Source organism: Camellia sinensis, chromosome 12 (genome assembly GCF_055761805.1).
Source record: "Camellia sinensis isolate YWXY chromosome 12, ASM5576180v1, whole genome shotgun sequence".
Lineage (NCBI taxonomy): Eukaryota > Viridiplantae > Streptophyta > Magnoliopsida > Ericales > Theaceae > Camellia > Camellia sinensis.
The window spans coordinates 149,952,025-149,972,117 of NC_138972.1; the positions used below are offsets into that span (position 1 = coordinate 149,952,025).

Below are 20,093 nucleotides of genomic sequence, written 5' to 3' on the forward strand. Positions count from 1 at the left end.
TTAGCCAAATTGGCTATGAAACTTCTCAAAAAATTAATCTTTCCAAGAAAACTTTAAAGCTCTTTTTTGTTGGTTGAGGGTTTTGCCTTTAAAATTGTTTTGGCCTTATTAGTATCCACTTCTGTCCCTTTGTGGTGTACTAAAAAGCCTAGAAAATTTCCAGCAGATACCCCGAATGCACATTTTAGGGGATTCATTTTGAGTTTGTAAGTTCTCATTCTTTAAAATGTCTGCTGCAAATGTTCCAAATGTTTATCAAAACTATCAAATTTGATGGCTACATCATCTATGTAGACTTCTAAATATTTTCCAACCAAATCGTGGAAAATAAAATTCATTGCCCTCTGGTATGTTTCTCCTGCATTTTTTTAATCCAAAAGGCATGACTACCGATTTAAATGTCCCTAAAACACCAGGACACTTGAATGCTGTTATGTGTGTATCCTCTGGGTTAACAAAAATCTGATTATACCCAACATGACCATCCATAAAGGACAAAATCTTACTTTTGGCTGCTGAGTTTACTAACAAGTTAGCCACCGGCATAGGATATTCATCTTTGGGAGTTGCAAGATTCAGATTTCTAAAGTCTATATACGCTCTTAACTTGTCATTTTTCTTCATAACTGGGACAATATTAGACAGCCACTCAACATACCTGGCTGTTCTAATAAAACCCACTTTGAGCAACCTTTTAATTTCCTACTTGACCGATAAGGTGACTTCATTGGCCATCCTTCTTGGTGGTTGTTTATGGGGAAGGAAATTTCCTTTAATTGGGAGCCTATGCTCTACCAATGCTCTATCTAATCCAGGCATTTCTTCATAATTCCATGCAAAACAATCCACATACTCAGAAAGCAAACCAGCTAGTTTGCTCTTACATTCATTAGATAGATTAGCATTTACATAGACGGGCCTCTTACAGGCCTTACTCCCTAAGTTATATTCTTCCAAAGGATTCTGTACATTTACTTTAAGGTCGTCAAGTTTAGCAGGAGCAATCTTCAAATGTTCCAGTTGCACCTCTTTATAACTCATAGGGCTACTATCAATAACACATTCTACCTAAGAACAATTGGGCAAACACTTAGGGCTAAACTTACTCTCTAAAAAGAAATAAAAGAGCCTAGAAAAAGTAGATCTAATTACATTAGTTGTCTCATCCAGCTTGTCTTCTTCTGTCACTTGTACTTACATTACTCTTGATCTTCAGCAATCTCTTCTATCACAAACCTTTTCTACTTCTGCATTAGGCTTGGCTTGGCCAATTCCTGGCCCATCTACTTAAAACCTTCCTCAACAAAGGCCTTGAACTCATTTGTCAAACTTTTCCCCTGGGACTTAACTTCTTTTTTATTAATCACAACTGGACCCAAATTTCAAGTTTAATTACAACAAGTAAACTTGCCACTTAATTACAAGAATTAAATTTCAAGTTTAATGAACATAACAATCGACAGAGGAAAACTTAACAACAGAGGCTGAATTCCAAACAAAGGCTGAAAACTTAACAACAGAGGTTGAATTACAAACAAACTACTCTTAAGGACAGAAGCTATTGCTATTTCTCTGCTGCCACGTGTCCCATTCTAGAGCAAGTTACCTCCACTTCCTGTATAATTGTCCATGATCTCCATAACTGCTGGTAACTGCTTCTCTGCTGCAGCATCCTCTTTCTCTTGCAAACAAGACACGTATCCTGCATCCCTTGCATGCCTATCTTCATGGCTTGACACCTGGGCCACATTTGGTCACATCTCACTGCATAACTAGATAAATCGACCGGAAAACTGCAACTGCCATATCTGCTCCGTTAACTGTTTCACTTCTTCCACTTGCTCTGCATTCTGGGATCCATCTCCCATTGTAAACTCGTGACCTTTACTCCTAGCATCCACTGGATCAACTCTTTGTATTTGTTATGCTTATTCGATAGAGAAGATAAATTTTAGTGCCAACAGGGCCATGTCCCAGGACTACCAAATAATTTCTTGGAAAGTATGCATGTACTCATTTAAGGAGATTCCTCAACAGGGACATTTGAGTAACTCTCCACCTTCATTTCATTCCCTCTTAACTTTGGTCCAAAGTCTAGAGCAAACTTTGCCTGCATCCAGAAGAAACAATAAATGCACATGAGAGAGAATGGATGGTGCACATGCATCGCACCAATGAGGTTCAATCCCCAACTTGGATTTGGATTCAAATGCTTGACACCACCTCATGTTGTTCATTCATTATTTAAGAAAATTATAACAAAAAAGCATTTAATACACAATCAATTTACATGTGTTTAGAAGTTAGCAAGTGATAACAGCAAACCAAAGTCAATGCATCAAATTGAATATATAAAAAAAGGGATCCGATTCCCTTCCTGATTTTCTTACAAGAGAGTTTTGCAAGGATGAGTGCCCTAAGAGGGTGTAGAGGTATTGCCTCTCAACGAGGACGAAGTCATAATAAAAATCTCCCACTATCAGAATTCTCAATATTAGGATCTTTCTTTAAAAGAGAGTGTCAGTCTTATGCCCTCACTCTCAATCTTGAAATCAATGAAAGGTGATCTTTACAGAGGATCCACAGAAACTTGATATGTTTTAAGAACATATAATTGAATCAAAAATAGTTTTCGAACAAGATGATCTTTAAGTAGTTTAATGTCCCTAATTATTGTGCCCAAAAATATTAGAGCCTAAACATAATTATCCTATTGAAAATCCCTTCAAAACCAAGTGTCATAGAAGGAAGTCAAACAAAGTTGAAGAATAAAAAAAAAGAATACCTCTGTTTCAACAGTTCGCTTTGCAAGCATAAGCGTCAAGAAGAGTGGAACCATTGCAGCACACAAATGCTTAAGAGTGTGCCCACTGACAATATGATGTGTCCATTTATAAATTGGTTTATCTGCAGCTTCTTCAACCTTAGCTACAAGATAAAATCCTGCATGTTATGCAATTAAATGTTACTCAGAATGGCACAAAAAACTAACAGATTTAGTAAACAGGAGAGCCCATATGATGAAAGATACAAACCTGCAGCCCAAAGCCAGTATGTGGAATGTGTGTACATTGGAGGCAACAAGATAGCCATTATCGGAATCACAATGCAAGGAACAAACTAAACCAGTGCATATGGGCAGCGGTCATCAAAAAAACCTGCACGTTACAATGCACAAGTCAACATACAATAAATGTTTGCTTCTAATTGTAGGGTCATGCTCATGCAAATATCTAGACAAAATTAACTTTAGATGTGAATCATTTGAACCTTGGGAGAAGTTCAAACACCAAAACATTTGTATTTATTGAAGACTCAAAATCCAGTACAACAAAATGTTATATAATCCAAGGGCACTGTCGCATTCTGGCCATTTTCTCCCAAACACAAGTATGAACTCCCGAACACAAGTATGAACTTCATCACCTAAAATAGAAAAACAAAATCCTTTATAATTGAGGAAAGATTCACATGCTTACCTCCAATACAATATGCTTAAACGCCTGCCCAGAGTATGGGAAGAATGGACACCATTCCCTTTTGCTCATTGATTCTTTCAATTATAAAGATTGCCATGATTAACGTGAATGCAATAGTCATCTATATAATTATTGATCAAGGCAAAACGAGAAATCATTTAACTGTATATGATAGATATGATGTTTGGGGAAAAGGATCTGTTGTTGACTTGTATTCGAGAATCGAGAATAAAGGTAATCACTTACACTATGTTTGGAAACTTATGAGTGAAAAGAATAGAAAGGATTAAGAGACAAGAAAAATAAAGAAATGATTGTGATTTCTTTTCTTTTTATTTGGATAAGTAAGAAATAAAAGAAAAGAAATTATTAGGATTTCTTTCCTTCTTGTTTGGTTAGATTTCATAAGAGAAAATAAAAGAAATTATTTTACGTTATATTACCAAAATAACATTTTTATATTTTCAATCATTTTATTTCTTTTATTTTTACAGGGATAAAATTGATATTATGAAAATATTAGTTTCTTTTATCTTCCAATCTCTCTACTTTTGGGGAGATTGAAAATGAGGATTATAAGAGAAATGAGTTTCTCTTCATTTCTCTCAATTTCTTCCAATTTCTCTCCACTTAAGTTATCAAATAAGTAAGAAAAATACATATATTTCCATTTCTTTTCTTTTCTCTCCAAATCACCCAATTCAAACATAACGTTAGACAATAATCGCAGCAGGGCTGGCCCTAAGATTTAGGGGGTCTAAGGCAAATTTCAAAAATAGGAGCCCCTCTTATGTTGGGGAAAAAAAAAAGTTCATGGATAAAACGATAAGTTACAACTTTTTTATTTGTTTGTAGTTACAAAAAAATTTACTTACATATATAATCATTAAAATTATAAACAAAATAATTTAATGAAACAAAATTATGGCAAAAAATTAGGGAAAAATTATTCAATTAAAACTGATAAAGACCTAGGTAAAAAAATTAGGGAAAAATTATTTATTTCACTAAAATCTAATAAATAAAGAAGGTAAAAAAAAAATTAGGGCCCATATATTGTATGTATTGTTCTTCTTGGGCCCAAACACTTTTTTTTTTTTATATATACTTTCATTTTAATAAATATGGGCCAAACTATACTTATAAATAAATATAGGCTAAACTATACATGGACCCAATGGGCCCTTTAAATTGATCCTAAAATCAAAAAAAAAAAAAAAAAAAAAAAAAAAAATTGGACCTAAAACATTTTACTAAATTTGGAACCCTATTTTTAGGCCAAAATTTTAGGACTTAAGACACAAGCTTTACTGGCCTTAGGCCAGGGCCGGCCCTGAATCTCAGTAACTAATTGTTGCTTATGAGCTTTACCTTTCCTTCCCACTACTGTTAGTATAATTTACATATGTAAAATGGTAACATAATCTATATCTTTTGCAATCTTCTCATTCTAAAGAGTTGTCCTCTTTTTTCTTTTTAAATTTTTTATTGACATTCTAGCAGAACCATATTTAAGAATTGTAGAAAAATTTAGTGCGGCCATTTCCCCGTCATAAAGAGAGATCCTTTTTTGATTCAATTATTGACATTTTACTAAATTATTGACATTTTAGCAACCATGTGTTCTGTCACTATATCCATCATACCTTGTATTAACTTTAGATTTATGGAAGTCCTGCAACAATTATCATCCAATCTGGTACCTCTTTCTTGTTTCTGAAGAATTTAGCTCCTTATTTTTTGCGACCAGACTGCTCAGTTTCTTCGCCTTTTAAGTTGTATTTTTAGATAGACTTTCTTTGTAGCTTTGCTAGACAGATTTGTCATTTAAATATGTTTTTCTATGTTTGAACCAACGATTTTTACTGCCATTGGTGTTTTTCTCCCCATATTTCCAATGCAGAGTTTGTACTGGTACAAAGTGTCCAAGAAAATGCCAATTTACACTGAAATTGTTCAGTCACCAGCCAAGCTACAGGTACTTTTTTGGTTTCATTATGCTACAGAGGCCAATATGTGCCAGTTCTTTTTTAGCATATTCAGATATCTACATCAATGAAACTTGGATAATTGTGAGTTGTGGTGGTGACTGGAGAGCAATGAATCTGATTTCAGTGTGCATAAAAGCTTTATGACACATTATGTTGACTATAACTGTAGTCCTTGCAGTAACAAAGGGACATTGGTACAATACAATGTCATGATTTGCGAAAAGAAATAAGGTGCGGATGGGATAATTTTGCCCAGTTTTAGCCGAACACTTTAAAATCAACTAGCTATAGAAGCTAAACACTTTATCTCTTATGTTATCATGATTGTAAATTTAATCATCCAGTGCTCTCACTGAAACGTCTAAGTTGTAAAAATGAGCAATATTTTTTTTTTAACCCCAAGCAGCAATATGACCCCAAAAAAATTGTAATACATGCATATATAGAAATATGTGTATGTGTATGTGTATGTGTACATATACACAAGATATATATATATATATATATTTATGTATATGCATATATTTGTATTTGTTTCCCTTGTTCTTTGTTAATTGGCAGATTAGATAAATCATTTTTTTCAACTTGCTTGACAAAAACATGTCGGAATGTCCTCGTATTGTTACTGTAAAACTGATCATGTAGCTTGTTTCCTTGAGAATCGAGACATTGTCGTTAAACTGAAAAACCACACCCATAGGTTTAGGGAAATAAAAGATTTGACCATTTGTTTTGTTATTTGCCTCGTCAACTCATCAAAGCCCTTAATGAAAGGGCTGATCCATTGCAAGCTTAGCTTGGTGTTGCTGGGGCTCGCCTGAGTTCACCTTCCTGAAGTGTTACAAAGAAACCCACCTCATGCTTTACAGCTATACCTCCGAATTCCTGTTGATTGGCAGAAAGATTACACCCCTTTATAGCTATTTATTTTACTTTTGCTAAACTATTAAGCTTTTTCATGCATTGTTATCGGTTAAATTTTGTAAGCACGTTTTGCTTCTCAAATAACTTTTTACCATCCAGCCCCAAAATGGAAACACAAATCAAATCTGAATAAACATCATGATGTGTGTACATTCTGGAGTGCATGAATCACCATATTTTTAGTTGAAAAGGTAATTGATGGCGTCTTTGTTTACTTCAAAATTCTCAGGCTTGCAAGAAAATGTCCAAGAACCTCGCTCAGATGCAGACTATACAAGAACAGGTTTGCTTACATAATAGCCATCTCCTTGTGCCTTGTGCTTGCATGGGCTTGTCTTAGAGACTCACTTAGAATTTCTGCTTTGTTCGGCAAGTCCATGATATGAAATTTGTGTTACAAAATATGGGGTTTCTTTTATGCCCTAAAATCTAACTTCTTTTAACAATATTGTTTATTATATTTTTATATCCATCTGAGAAATTCCTGTAAGCTTTGTTTTTATTTGATCCAACATTCTTTACATGGGATAGCCTGGAATGTTCATTTTATTCAATCAGGTTTACCTCCAGAGGTTATCCTTGCACCAACTCTTTGTGATGACCTATTTCAACCAGGCATGCTAGTAATTGCTTCTATCAAGATGGGTAAATTTAAAGTTGCACTGGCACTTTTAACTGGTGAATTCTGCCAAAACGATCGAAAAAGATGTTAAGGTTCTAAAAGTTAAGCAGAGTGATGAAGAAATGATAGATAAGTCGCTTGAGGCTAAGCTTGTTGAACGGCAAGGAAAAGGTACTTTCTCTCTACTTGGAGAGTTCATGTTCTTACAATTTATCCTAAACCTGAAATTAGAAAATGTTCATCCCAGTGGAACAACTGGATGAAATAAGAAAGCAGTTAGAAAAGGAAAGAGATTTTAGGTGTGAGGCCGCCACAAAGGAACTCAATAATGTGAAGTTGGAAGTGGAATCAATGAGGCGTGATCTCGAATCAAGGCAAGCCAAGATTGCAGCTGTGGTTGCAGAGGTAGTGTTTTTTTGTTTTAAATTCTAATGTTACACCATATATATATATATATATATATTTGTATCAGAAGTGGCAGTATTTTGAGTTTTCTTATGCCCTCCGTCTATTAGGTTGATACTATCAATATGAAGATTAATTCGATAAAAGAATCTGGGGCAGTCACCTGGCAAGAGTTAGGTCATAAATGTGAAGAGATTCAGAGAGAGGTGAGCTTCCCTCGACATTTGTCTATTATTCCCCGTGTATGCATATTTCTCAGTTTTGGTATTGAAACTAGGCTTCCATGCTTGACTCAACCAGCTGTAAATTATAATGCATCTCTCTATTTTCTTTTTTGATTTCTTTGTCCGTGGGATATAAGGTTTGACATTGAGCTGGGCCCCCAAACCTGCCTGCGGGCTTGGCCCAGATGAGCTTTCGGGTCAGGTTGATGAGTAGGCCAACAGGCTGAGATTTAAGGTCTATTTTTTGAATTTTTTTTGTTTTTCATATTTTTCTATATTTTCTAACAATCAAGGGCCTGCCCAACGGGCCGGGCAGGCCACTGGCCTTCGAACCAAATGATAAAAATTTCCCGCTATATCAGATTTGAAAATTTCAGCCAATTTGCTACATCTTTTGAATTACATGCTTTCAATGAATCTGTTTTTTGACCAATGGCCCAATACCGAAATGTGGGTACATTGGATTATATTCTTGCTTAGTTTTGCCCTTGAGATGGAATCATAAATGTTTTGGGATATAAAATGGGGGTGATGCTATGGTACATTTTGGTGTACCATACATTTAGTTATGAACTTATATGATTTTATATCATAACCTATACCATATTAGTCATAACTATCACCATATTAACTCATAACTTAGTTATATTTAATTATTTATTTATACCATATTACTTCATAACCAGGTCATAACTAAGTTATTAAATAATTTTTCTCTTAAGTTAGGCAACTGGTGTAACAGGTTACCAAACCCAACAGAGCAAAGCCAGAAGTCCAACAGTCCCGAAGCCAGTTGGCCTCCTCTCTGGGTCGTGCTCTTGCTCTTGCTCTTCTCTTCTCCTCCCTCCTCTCTTCCACCATAGCTGGAGCTTCAGCCATTGCCGAAGACCACCAGCCCCGTTGGCGTCGGGACCACCACTCTCTCAGTCGTGTACCAGGTTACCAAACCCAACAGAGCAAAGTCAGAAGTCCAACAGTCCCGAAGCCAGTTGGCCTCCCTCTCTGGGTCGTGCTCTTGCTCTTGCTCTTCTCTTCTCCTCCCTCCTCTCTTCCACCATAGCTGGAGCTTCAGCCATTGCCGAAGACCACCAGCCCCGTTAGCGTCGGGACCACCACTCTCTCAGTCGTGTACCAGGTTACCAAACCCAACAGAGCAAAGTCAGAAGTCCAACAGTCCCGAAGCCAGTTGGCCTCCCTCTCTGGGTCGTGCTCTTGCTCTTGCTCTTCTCTTCTCCTCCCTCCTCTCTTCCACCATAGCTGGAGCTTCAGCCATTGCCGAAGACCACCAGCCCCGTTGGCGTCGGGACCACCACTCTCTCAGTGTAACATCTGTCTTCCTTGCTCTGTTTTTGTGTTTTTGAGTTATATGGTTTGAGTTATGCAGATTTTATTATGGTGTGCAGATTTTTGTGTGTGCAGATTTTATTTTTGAGTTATTATGGTGTGTGCAGATTTGAGTTATGATGGATACATTTTTAGAAGTGTTTAAGAAGTGTTAGTCCCCATTACATGTCTGATATGAACATGGCTTCCCTCCATGTCCATGCTACTTAGTTTGATTGAATTAAATTTACAACCCTCATACCCCTATGGTCCTGGTAATGACCTTAAACTGCCCATCATAGTTTGTCTAGTAAAGATCTTCAAAGGTACAGAAAGATTATGCTATTGCACTAACTTTTTCATAACATGTTTTAATGCAAAGAGAAAATCTTTTCAGTAATTTGACAGGTTCTAGCGAAAATCGAACCAAAACCAATTGTGTGATTGGATTGATGTGAGGATGGAGAAGAAATTGAAAATAAAATGAGAATCTAACAATGTGATCTATTATATTGGTTTTGGTGAGGACTCCCAAAGGCTAAAGTACATGCACATAGTGATTAGTGGCAGTATGTGGGCATGCATATGTGGTTAGATTTCCATTTTGCTCTATTGGCACGTGTCATCACCAACTAATGATACAATTACATATGGATAGTAAACCCCACTTTTAAGATATTACATCTTTCATACTAATTTAGTAACCGTAACATATACACGGTGCTCTAGACGGTAACATGTCATCGGATGGTGATACTAAGTGTTTATCACCGTTGCATTGAATATGTTTCCTCTCTCTCACAATATCCACACAATAGCCATTAAAGTAACACTAAAAATGATGCATCATTATCACAGTTCAGCAATGTACTGTTTCAAAATGTACCCATCTGGTTACACTCTAATTCGAATTGTGACTTGTCTCTATGTTTGACAGAAATTGCGAAGAGTATAGAAATCTAGGTAAAAGTAGTTATCTCTAAACAATCAAAAATCACCAACGATTATGTTTCACAAATAGTTCGCTGCAAATAATTAACCATGTTTGAGTCTTAAAATGAAAGTAATCACTACACACGTTGGCGTCGGGACCACCACTCTCTCAGTGTAACATCTGTCTTCCTTGCTCTGTTTTTGTGTTTTTGAGTTATATGGTTTGAGTTATGCAGATTTTATTATGGTGTGCAGATTTTAGTGTGTGCAGATTTTATTTTTGAGTTATTATGGTGTGTGCAGATTTGAGTTATGATGGTTTGTGCAGATTTTATTGGATCTTGAATGCTTATTGAGTTATACGGTTTGCAGATTTTATGGTGTTTTATGGGTTGGGGTTTTCAATTTTCCTTTCTTTTGTATTTTCCTCTGCTTTCTCGTTAGCCACACACACACACAGAAGATGTGCGTGAGTGTGTTGAAATCAAAGGTATGATGGAAGAGTCTGACAATAAATAAATAAATTAATTAAAAAATATTATTGTCAATTTTAAAATTTCGACAATATTGAAGTTTTTTTGGCAGTCATGGAAAATCTTTTGTGCATGCTTTAGTTATCTCTTTGGGGTCTTTTTGCATTTTGGACTATTTTTGGATTTTGAATTTGTGAAGCAATTTGTTGAGAGAAAATAATAAGGAAGAGATTTTTGTGAAAAAATTCATTCTCTATTTCATTCACAAATCCCTTTTTTTTTCTTTTTTTTTTTGTGAAGATTTTTTTTTTTCTTTTCATTTACAAATCTTTGCACAAATCCTTTTATTTCTTGCAAATTCATGGTATGTTTATGTATGCCTCATATATACTTACATTTACATCACTGTTGCTTTCTTCTTGGTGCAACCCAATTGAATTTGTTGTAGAATCTGCAATGGTTTGTAATTAATGTCCATGAAAAACAAATCATAACATTTTAATATATAATAATAACATACATTTTCGTTCTAATTTTAAAAACGTTACTAATGCATGATGGATAGACACTCGCATGTTTGTGGCTCCCATTTTGTGTGAGATCCATAAACATGTGAGTATTTGTATATGATTATGTGATTTATTTTATATCAGTAGTATTTTTTAGTCCTTAATCTTTTGAATAATTTCGTAAAAATCTCAAAACACAAGAATCTTGAAAATTGTTGTGTAGTGAAAAAATAAAAAAGTGAAATGCCAATTAAATATAAGTTTTAAATTTCTTTTCTCTTTTCTATTCTCTTCTCAAATCTTTTCAAAATTTAAAATTCAAACACAACTTAAAAAAAATTAAATTCGCAACAAATGATAGAGAAGGCAGAGAAACAAGGACCTATTTGGGTTGTGGTTGGGAGAGAGCAATTAATGCTTCCTTTCTAATCAGTGGGACAGTCACAGACATCATTCTCAACCAAACATGCACCTCCATGGAAACAGAAAATGTCACCACATGGTGCCCCTGCAAGCTCACAGTGCTCTCCACTATGCCCTGTTTGGCACTGGCATTTATAACTCTCACCCTGCACTATCTCCTCGCAAGTCCCTCCATTTCCACACCAAAATGAGTTAGTCCCATCACACATTGTCATTTCCTCATCACAAAACCTCCCCCTGTTAATCAAAACAATAGAACACAAGAAGTTCCATGATGTTTCAATTCCATGAATCTAATCAACTAAAAAACAATGAACATCAAGTATAGAGACAAAATTCTTTCTTTAAAAAAAAAACTAATAAAATACAGTACTGACAACACTACATTTATTTTGGATAGAGTCACATTCTATCAAAATAAATGCAATATTAATACTGATAGTATGACATTTATTTTGAAAGGAGTCACACTCTATTAGAATGAATGTGATATAGGCCGCATTTTTTCAATATACTTTTGTATGACAAATTTATGTTTATAACATTATTAATTATATATCATACCAAAAAAGTGCTTGTTCAAGAATTTCAAGATTTTCTTATATTGGTGTTTGGTACATTAATGATTCAAGTTGGTATGAAAACTTCCATTGAAAATCATATGGTTATAAATTGAGAAATAGTTTCAAAAATTGCACAAAATATAGTGTTGGCAGCACTGCATTCATTCTAGATGAAATTATACTAGAATAAACGTAATGTTGGCAATACTACATGTTGTACATTTTTCTATGAAAAAATTGTGTTCGTAGCATTACTTGTTTCTTTTTCTTCTTCTTCCATTTATTTATTTATTTTTTTAAATCTTGCTAAAGAATTTCAATATTTTCTTATAATGGTGTCTAGCACAAGAATGATTTAAGTGTTGTATGAAAACTTCCATTGAAAACCATATATATATATATATATATATGAGTTTGAATGAATCAGGCAAGTTAGATTTACCCTTGGAAAGGTCGATCACCATCTAAAATGGTGGAAGGGTCTGGAAGATTGCAAATACAGTAGCCAGTGCTGTTGCATGATCCAGTTTTGCATCTGTCGTCATCACACGGTTGAGCAGCAGCAGCTTTCACAATATTGGTTGATCCAAGAAACAGTGATAGTATAATTAGATACACAACTCCCATGCCAATTGACATTTCAAGAATATGAGAGAGAGAGAGAGAGAGAGAGAGAGAGAGAGATTGTGATTGCTTCATCTCATTTTTTGAGATTTGTGTGTAATGAATGTGATAGTCTTTGGATTTAAGCAAGGTGTCAAGAGATAGAGGAAATGGGATTTTTATTTTTTTATTTTTTGGAACCTTACCAAGTAGTAAATCTTATATACCGGTAATTACCTACAAATTACACGTATTAATTAAGACGGATAGAACGCCAAAAGAAGTCAAACTTTAAACGTTTCAATTTTCCAGTTCGTCCTAAGATAAGCCTTTTATTATTTAGTAATACTACATGTTTATTATATTTATAAATATCAAAATGTTGTCTATATTCATTCTATGCAAGGACTCACAATACGGCAATTCAATCTCAACCCTTCCTTTATAATCCGAGCAACTCTCTTACCACAATTTCTGAGATAGGAAAATCACCTATTGTTTCAATGCAGAAACTGAGGCTGAGCTTCTAAGTACATGCACTTTGTTTCTTTTCTTTTCTTTTCTTTTACTTGAATTCAAACATAAAATAAGCTAAACTTCTTCTTGAATTTTTTAACTTCTGCACAGACCAATCTATAGATATATGGAAAAGTATTATTAACTTCTTCTTGAATTTTTTTTTTCCTCTCTCAGCTTTTGCCTTCATCAGAGCTCCCGTGGATCACTCTGACCACTCTTACCGTTGTTCACTCCGGCTGCGACATCACTTCGGCTGCTCGACATCCTGCTCGGTTAGTTTAGAAAATATTCAACAGACTACTATACTTCTATAATTAGTTCTCTATACTGGTATAAGACAGTATATAATCCTTGAAGCTAAGCTTCTATATAATTCTTGAAGCATATTGATATTAACTACCCCTGTTTGGCTCCCATTTTTTTCTTCGGTTTTTAATTTTAGTAAATTTTATATGCAAACATATATATAGGTTGCTAATATAACAGGTATGGATCCAAATTCATTAAATCTACATTTCAAGCTCCTACTGTATCATCCCAAATAGATAGATAAAAGATGTATATTCTACATTTATATCTGGAGGGATTGTAAGCACTTTGTACAAACTTCATTTCCTTCCACCATCAATCTACTTAGTGACAAGTAACAAAGGGTGTAATAGAGATTACATTTTCCCCTCCCCTTATTAGACTACATTTTCATGTCCCAAATACACTAGAAAATTGGCATTTCAAAAAAATCAAAATCAGTTCTCAATTCAATTTCCAATAAAACTGCAGAAAATTGGGTATCTTATATGATTTCACAATTCTTATTTTTCTTTTCAATCATCTTCTTAACAACAAACAAATCATTTTTTGTATTGTAAAACAAAATGGTAAATGAAGGACCAACCTCAAAATGAACCAACCAATTGTTAATTCCTGCTCCAAACCCCTTATCAAGATGGTAAGCCGGGGGAGACCCATCCAAACAAACTGCACAATATCAGAATCCCAACAAATTGCTTTCCTAAACATTTATAATTTTCAAGTGCTTTATGTGGTTCAAGCCATCCCCAAACCCATGCAGAGAATAAAAAAAAAATTAGCAAGATAAAATATGGGAAAGTGAACCACAACATAGCTAAAACCAAAGCAAGTAAAACCAGTTAATAAAGATATTCAACCTTCTGACTGTATACCTAAAGTGAGACTTGAAGGAGCAAAGGAGCTATACATAACCATGACATCGTTTTTTATTTTTTTTCTACAATAGTCCCAAAAATAAAATAAAATAAAAAACAATGTCGTTTTTATTATCAATTCGTATGGTGCCAAAATATTTGGCTCCTTTTTGCGACAAAAAAATTTCCTTACCAAATTACAAATTTTGTCCAAAAAAATTAACTTCTTTAATCTATTTTTTATGCTAATGTGACCTAAGCTACTGGGGTATCATTTTTTGTTTATGATTAGAATTTTTTTTAGTGTCTTTCCTTTTTACATTGGAAACATAGTCTTTGTTAACTACATTATTATAAAACAAATCCATTCATGTGTGCATGTCGTGCATTTGATGAATGTACTATAACCTTTAAGATTTTTGTTTGTTTGTTTTTTTTCCTAATCAAAGATATTATGAGTTTATTTTTCTTGTCTTTCTTTACAAGGAATTCTGATTGAAGCCTAATGGATAAGCCGACTGATCCTCCAAAGCGCCCGATCACTCCATTCATTTTCTTTTGGTATTTCGTTAATATCTATTTGTATGTAGTTATATATTTTCCATTATACAAATTCTTATATTCATTTTCATATGTTTATAGCCAAGAACAATCAATGGAGTTAAAAAAAACCCAAATGAAAGTAGACGTGAAGGTAAGTGCAACGTATTCTTGTTGTTTGTAGTATTCCTTTTGTACTTGTAAGCTTGTATGTAATTGTTCATATGATTTTATGCATGTAATGTAGGATATTGGGGACAAATGGAATCAACTTCCTGAAGAAGAAAAAAATAAGTATATACAAATGGGAAAGCTACAATCTGAACAATATGCCCAATTAAAAACTGTGGTCCAACAAAAGCCTCCAAAAGTAAAAATTCAAACCCGAATTGAGCTTACATCAATTTGTAAGATTATTAGAAGGTTGGACAAAGCACAACAACAAGCAGTGAGTGATATGGGGTTTCATGGCATCCTAAGCCTTAGGTGCACGCACATAGATCATGACTTGTGTCATTGGTTAGTTCAGAACTTTGATCCTTCAACTCATTCATTGAATGTCCACGGTCTTCGAATGCTTCTCACCGTAGAAGATGTTCATGAGTTGATGGGATTACCTTCCAATGGTCTACCTGTGAAGTTAACAGAGTCCGTAGATGAAATTACAAACCTATGTGATGAAATTGTGATGAAGAATAAATTTGTTCCGCTCACATCTTTGAAATCTTATCTGCTTGAAACAAAAGATGCTGGAACTGAATTTAAAAGGAAATTTGTCTTATACATCATTGGAGCCCTCTTGTGCCCCACCACAAAGGCAGGCGTACACCAATCATTCATTAAAATGGTTAAAAATGTTGAGTCCATCAGTCAATTCAATTGGGCAAAGCACACCCTTGATTTTTTTGTCGACCGCATTGCCATTGCCAAGGTCAAAGAGCGGTCTGCTATGTGCGGCTGTTTGCTTCTTCTAATGGTACTTCCCCTTGATGTGTAATTATTTCATCTATTATTTTTTATTGTATATTGTCTAACACACATTAAAATGACTTCTTTTTTTGATTTTTTTTCCCATGTAGTTATTTTACTTGGAACAATTTGCTCGCAAAAGGGAGTTGGTGGCTACTTCCAACTCCATTCCTCGCTTATCCTATTGGGGCAATTCAGAAATTAAGCAGGGTTTGAATCAAATTAAAGCTTTGGGAGGATATTTAAATGTTGAGGTAAATATTTACAACACATGACTTTTTATAATTATAGCTCAATTTACATTACACCTATGACATTAACAAGTTATTGTATATCTGTGAATAGGTGGCTTTGCCTAATATTGGTGAAAAGTCCAATGCAGTAACTCTTAGCCAGGGAAGAATTGACAAGAATGATGACTCCCGATTGGCTAAAGTTGAGAAACAAGTCATTGAAATTCATGCCCTTTTGGTCCAAGGCCACAAGGACACAAGGCAAGATGAGGATGACAAACGTCTAACCAAAGTGGAGAATCAAGTTGAAAAAATTCTTGAGTTGTTAGAAAAACACATGCCAGTTGATGGAGAACAAGTTAAAACACCACCAACCAAACTACTTGCGGAGCAGCGACTGGTCAAAATGGAGAACCAAGTTGGTCAAATTCTTGAGTTGTTAGAACGATGCATTCCAGTTGATGGTGGAAATGTTAAAACACCACCAAGCAAACTACATGAGGAGCATCGAATTGACATTGAAATGGTTGGTCTCGATGATAGTGGTATCGAAAAGGTTGCAGCCAATTCCCCGAAGTTTGTAGATGAGGATGAGATAAGGAATATGAATGACAAAAAACCAATGGAAACTTTGCATTTGAGAAAAACAAAACCAATCCTCACACCACCAAATGCAAAGGCAGTTGCAAAGAAACGAGCCAAATTAGTTGGTGGGAAAGCATTAAATAATGAACAACTTTCTATTCCACAAAAGGGGAGATTGCGCGCAAAAAAGAGCGATACAAAGGCAGTCGAAATGAATGCTGTAACAATGTCATCATCATGTAGTGTTGTTCGTGGTCCTCAGACTCGAGGGACCCAGAATTGCAAAGCCAGTCAGTGGTTGCGTACACCTTTTGTGAAATTTGATGTAAAGAAGAAAAGACCACAGTTGAAGCCATCGTCAACTGACAACAACATTGACAATAATATTCATGACAATCTCGATGAACTAAACTAAATGATTGTGTCTCAAAACATATTTGATATATGTGTAACAAATAGTGCTTGTTTCTTACTTTTCTTTTACTTGTATCAGCTATTTGATAATTTACTTGATCAACTTGGGGGTAATGTTGTTCCTGAAATCCCAAAGGTTTGGAACTAACTATTATAGTATTTTTTGTATATGTGGTTATTTTGCGCTAACATACACTAACCAAGCTTGATTTGTTTTATGCACTATTCTTCTCAATACCTTTACAAGTCATCCGTGCCTTTGCCAGACCCATTAAATGACTATGACAGTCTCGTTCTACGATATGCATTTGATGAATCTCTTTCAGAAGGGTACAATTTGACTACCTTTAACTTGTTATGTATGAAGTACTATACCTTCTAACTCACATAGTTATCCATGTGCTAGGGAATATCTTGTACGAATGAAACTGCACTACGTGGAAGTACAATCTGCCACGCGGAAGGAATTGTGGTCCTTGAAACCATATCAGTGGATATCCTCGTGTGTAAGACTTTTCTCCTTCTCCTATTTTATTTGCTACCATTCCATCATCCAAGTTACTTTACTTTGCCTATTCATAAATTTCATATATTTTGCACTGCAGATTATAAATCTCATTGTTGTGAAATTGACAAATAAACAAAGGAAAAAGTTTCCAAATAAGGATCACAAGGTTTGGTACTTTCCGACCCATGTATCGGTAAGTATTAGCCATACCTAAAGACTTTTTTTATTTAGGCACAAGTTATTTATATGTTAAAATTGAATATGCAGCAAAAGATTTTGTGTCAACCTTCTGATGACACAATGAAAGATATAGTAGAAGATTATTTTGGAATTTACAGATACACTGGCCCCCTTCATGCTTGTGAGGAGGTAACATGATAAAATACTACTATTACCCAATTTCCAAATTTACCATGCACAATAACATTTGATCCATGTTATGTATTTATTTATTTTTTGCATGTACATTCGACGTTATATTTTTAGATTTACATGCCCTTCAACCATAGAGAAAACCACTGGTTGTGCTTGAATGTAAACATGGAAAAACGGGTTGCCTATCTATTCGACTCCAGCAGATGTATTGGCACCGATGAGGATCGAAAAAATCAAGCTACATTATTGGTAATAGAATAACCATTATGATGCCCCACTTGTATCCACTTTTTTGTTTCTTGATCATGTACCTTACTACCTACCACCAACAGGTACAATCATTGCATAAGCTGCTTCAATATGCGCATGGAGAAGATTACGTTCAAGATGTTAGTTCGTTTGCATTTCAATGGTTGGAAGACATGCCACGCCAAGACAACAAGTAATACACTACATTATCGTTCTTGATTTTTAAATAAGCATTAATGTTATAATCTCTAAGTTCGTTGACTCTATTGTTACAACTACACTCATTCCTATAGCTATGATTGTGGTCTTTTCGTCATCAAATATATGCAAGGGAAACCTTTGCCTTCGGGTGTAATCAAGGTACTTACATTTATACCCAACTGTCCACTTATCAGTATCTTATGTTTTATGAAGACTAATTTTATAATGTGTGATGTTTTTACGTACTCACTACTTTTGGCATGTAGTTTGACTATTTGCATAGGGCTCGCTTGTTACTGGATCTTGTGATATACAAGCATAATTCAGCTCCTATTGTTGGTGATATCGCACAATATAAAGCTGGTGATGCTCTATTCTTTTTTATTTTTCATAAGTTCGTACAATCAATGACGTTATCGCATTTCTTAAACTCGTGAACTTTGAGTTTATAACTCAACCTTTGTTATAAAATTATATTCTCAAGTGTGCTACCTTGTGCAGAACTCAGAGCTAGGGGTGAATTGAAATGGAAGTAGAGGCTATACGACTTTTGTGATCCTGAAAGAAGGAAAGATAGTGGATAAGGTTGTGGGAGCGAACAAAGACGACTTTGATTTTAATTGATGTATTTAAAGTTTGAACATGAATTGTTTCTATTCTTGGGTATGCAATGCATTTTTTTTTTTAATTTTTAATTTGAACATGAATTTTGCTTTCAAGCTTTAGTTTATTTATTAATTTAATATACATCAATTATTAGTTCTTAATAATCGTTTATGACAGGTATAAATATCTATCGCTATATTTAAATGTCAAGCTTAGCACAATTAAAAAGAAAAGAAAAGGCTATGGCAGCGTTTTTTAAACGTCCCTATATCCCAGCCCCAACGGTTGGATTTTTAAAATGTATAAATATCTATGACGGCGTTTCAAAAGCGTCGCTAAATATCATAGTGACGTCATAGTACCGTTAGGGTAGGACATTGGGCGGCTTTTATTTTTCATGATTTCAAAAATAAAACTAATCATTTTTACTATTATGCAAAAACAGTTTTGAAAATTTCAAATAACAAAATTAAAGTTTCTTATAAAAAGTATACTTCAAAAAAAAAAAAAAATGTTGTTCGTTTTCGTTTTTTCTATTTTCAAGAATACAAAACATTAAAATAAAACAATACCAAAGTGTTTTAGCTTGTGTCTATTCATTTTTCTCTAGGAACCATGCAAGAAAAATAATGTTTTGAAAAATTCCTATGCATTCTTTCTTGAAACCCAACTAGGTTGCAAACGAACCGAATCAAAATTTTCAATGTTTAAGCTCGTTAGCAACCCTAAACCCAGCCCAACCAAACCCCAGTAAGAAATTTTTGCTTCTCATTTTTTTTTTTTTAAAATTAACTTTTTCCTTTCCTTAACAAATTCAAGAACCAAAAAAGATATCACAATTCAGGCTTCTCTAATTTTCCGTGGCTATATTATCTCAATCACTTCACAAAATAATTATATGTATCCCATACCTAAAATAAACGTAAAAGAGATAAAATATGGATAACAAAAACACATTTAAAAAATTCCCAGTCAAGAGTAAATTCAGATACTTCGCAAAATCTGCTGTCAAGAATGGCAGAGGCAGCTACTTCTATAAATTAGAACAATACAGTGTGTGATACCAAATGACAGTTTGGCCATTTTCAAGAGAATATTTTATGGGAAAAAACGATCGAATAATGACCTTCAATTTTCTATATGCACTTGCTGTTGTGCATTTGCTTCGAAAATGAGCAAAAACACTAAACAAAATGGCTTTATAGCCTTTGCTAGTGCAACTGTGGTCTAAAATTTATATTAAAACCTTACACATA

At 34.4% G+C, this 20,093-nt stretch overlaps 4 protein-coding genes across 7 annotated transcripts in view; 3 read left to right on the plus strand and 1 right to left on the minus strand.

The window, feature by feature from the left end:
- Positions 1 to 2,017: 2,017 nt before the first annotated feature.
- LOC114268162 (uncharacterized) lies at positions 2,018 to 3,093 on the minus strand. The gene is made up of 3 exons (XM_082897375.1): positions 3,036 to 3,093; positions 2,786 to 2,943; positions 2,018 to 2,110 (listed from the first exon to the last, which is right to left on the minus strand). Exons 1-3 carry the CDS (start codon positions 3,091 to 3,093, stop codon positions 2,018 to 2,020), a joined length of 309 nt encoding a protein of 102 aa, XP_082753501.1.
- A 2,996-nt stretch (positions 3,094 to 6,089) lies between these two features.
- Positions 6,090 to 20,093, plus strand: part of LOC114268153 (kinetochore protein NUF2 homolog) — a 32,257-nt gene continuing 18,253 nt past the window's right edge. The window contains exons 1-4 of one of the 2 annotated variants that reach the window (XM_082900156.1): positions 6,090 to 6,677; positions 6,953 to 7,187; positions 7,264 to 7,421; positions 7,532 to 7,627. In XM_082900156.1, coding sequence (XP_082756282.1) covers positions 7,139 to 7,187; positions 7,264 to 7,421; positions 7,532 to 7,627 — 303 coding nt within the window. In that variant the 5' untranslated portion in view covers positions 6,090 to 6,677; positions 6,953 to 7,138. Of the gene's footprint in view, positions 6,678 to 6,709; positions 7,188 to 7,263; positions 7,422 to 7,531; positions 7,628 to 20,093 lie in introns of those variants that run through there. The other variant, XM_028209275.2, reaches the window with a different exon arrangement.
- Positions 12,806 to 16,953, plus strand: LOC145804862 (uncharacterized). Of its 2 annotated transcripts, XM_082900146.1 has the most exons (6): positions 12,806 to 13,263; positions 14,644 to 14,718; positions 14,800 to 14,851; positions 14,945 to 15,673; positions 15,777 to 15,920; positions 16,012 to 16,953. In XM_082900146.1, exons 2-6 carry the CDS (start codon positions 14,663 to 14,665, stop codon positions 16,897 to 16,899), a joined length of 1,869 nt encoding a protein of 622 aa, XP_082756272.1. In that variant the 5' UTR covers positions 12,806 to 13,263; positions 14,644 to 14,662; the 3' UTR covers positions 16,900 to 16,953. The 2 variants fall into 2 exon arrangements, with proteins under 2 accessions (XP_082756272.1, XP_082756273.1); XM_082900147.1 differs by lacking the exon at positions 12,806 to 13,263 and having other exon boundaries at positions 13,752 to 14,718.
- On the plus strand, positions 16,963 to 18,917 carry LOC114271711 (ubiquitin-like-specific protease 1A). 2 transcript variants are annotated; one of them, XM_082900148.1, is made up of 9 exons: positions 16,963 to 17,228; positions 17,305 to 17,404; positions 17,504 to 17,599; positions 17,674 to 17,775; positions 17,893 to 18,030; positions 18,114 to 18,223; positions 18,324 to 18,390; positions 18,498 to 18,594; positions 18,733 to 18,917. In XM_082900148.1, exons 1-9 carry the CDS (start codon positions 17,116 to 17,118, stop codon positions 18,765 to 18,767), a joined length of 858 nt encoding a protein of 285 aa, XP_082756274.1. In that variant the 5' UTR covers positions 16,963 to 17,115; the 3' UTR covers positions 18,768 to 18,917. The 2 variants fall into 2 exon arrangements, 1 of the variants encoding a protein (XP_082756274.1); XR_014347490.1 differs by having other exon boundaries at positions 18,324 to 18,594.

Coding starts and splice junctions, on each gene's coding strand:
- LOC114268162 (XM_082897375.1), bottom strand. CDS start 3,093: ATGGCTATCTTGTTGCCTCCAATGTACACACATTCCACATACTGGCTT. Junction 2,944..3,035: donor ATACTGGCTTTGGGCTGCAG/GTTTGTATCTTT, acceptor CATAACATGCAG/GATTTTATCTTGTAGCTAAG. Junction 2,111..2,785: donor AGCGAACTGTTGAAACAGAG/GTATTCTTTTTT, acceptor TTCTGGATGCAG/GCAAAGTTTGCTCTAGACTT.
- LOC145804862 (XM_082900146.1), top strand. CDS start 14,663: ATGGATAAGCCGACTGATCCTCCAAAGCGCCCGATCACTCCATTCATT. Junction 14,852..14,944: donor AAATGAAAGTAGACGTGAAG/GTAAGTGCAACG, acceptor CATGTAATGTAG/GATATTGGGGACAAATGGAA. Junction 15,674..15,776: donor GCTGTTTGCTTCTTCTAATG/GTACTTCCCCTT, acceptor TTTCCCATGTAG/TTATTTTACTTGGAACAATT.
- LOC114271711 (XM_082900148.1), top strand. CDS start 17,116: ATGCACTATTCTTCTCAATACCTTTACAAGTCATCCGTGCCTTTGCCA. Junction 17,229..17,304: donor GATGAATCTCTTTCAGAAGG/GTACAATTTGAC, acceptor TCCATGTGCTAG/GGAATATCTTGTACGAATGA. Junction 18,595..18,732: donor TATCGCACAATATAAAGCTG/GTGATGCTCTAT, acceptor TACCTTGTGCAG/AACTCAGAGCTAGGGGTGAA.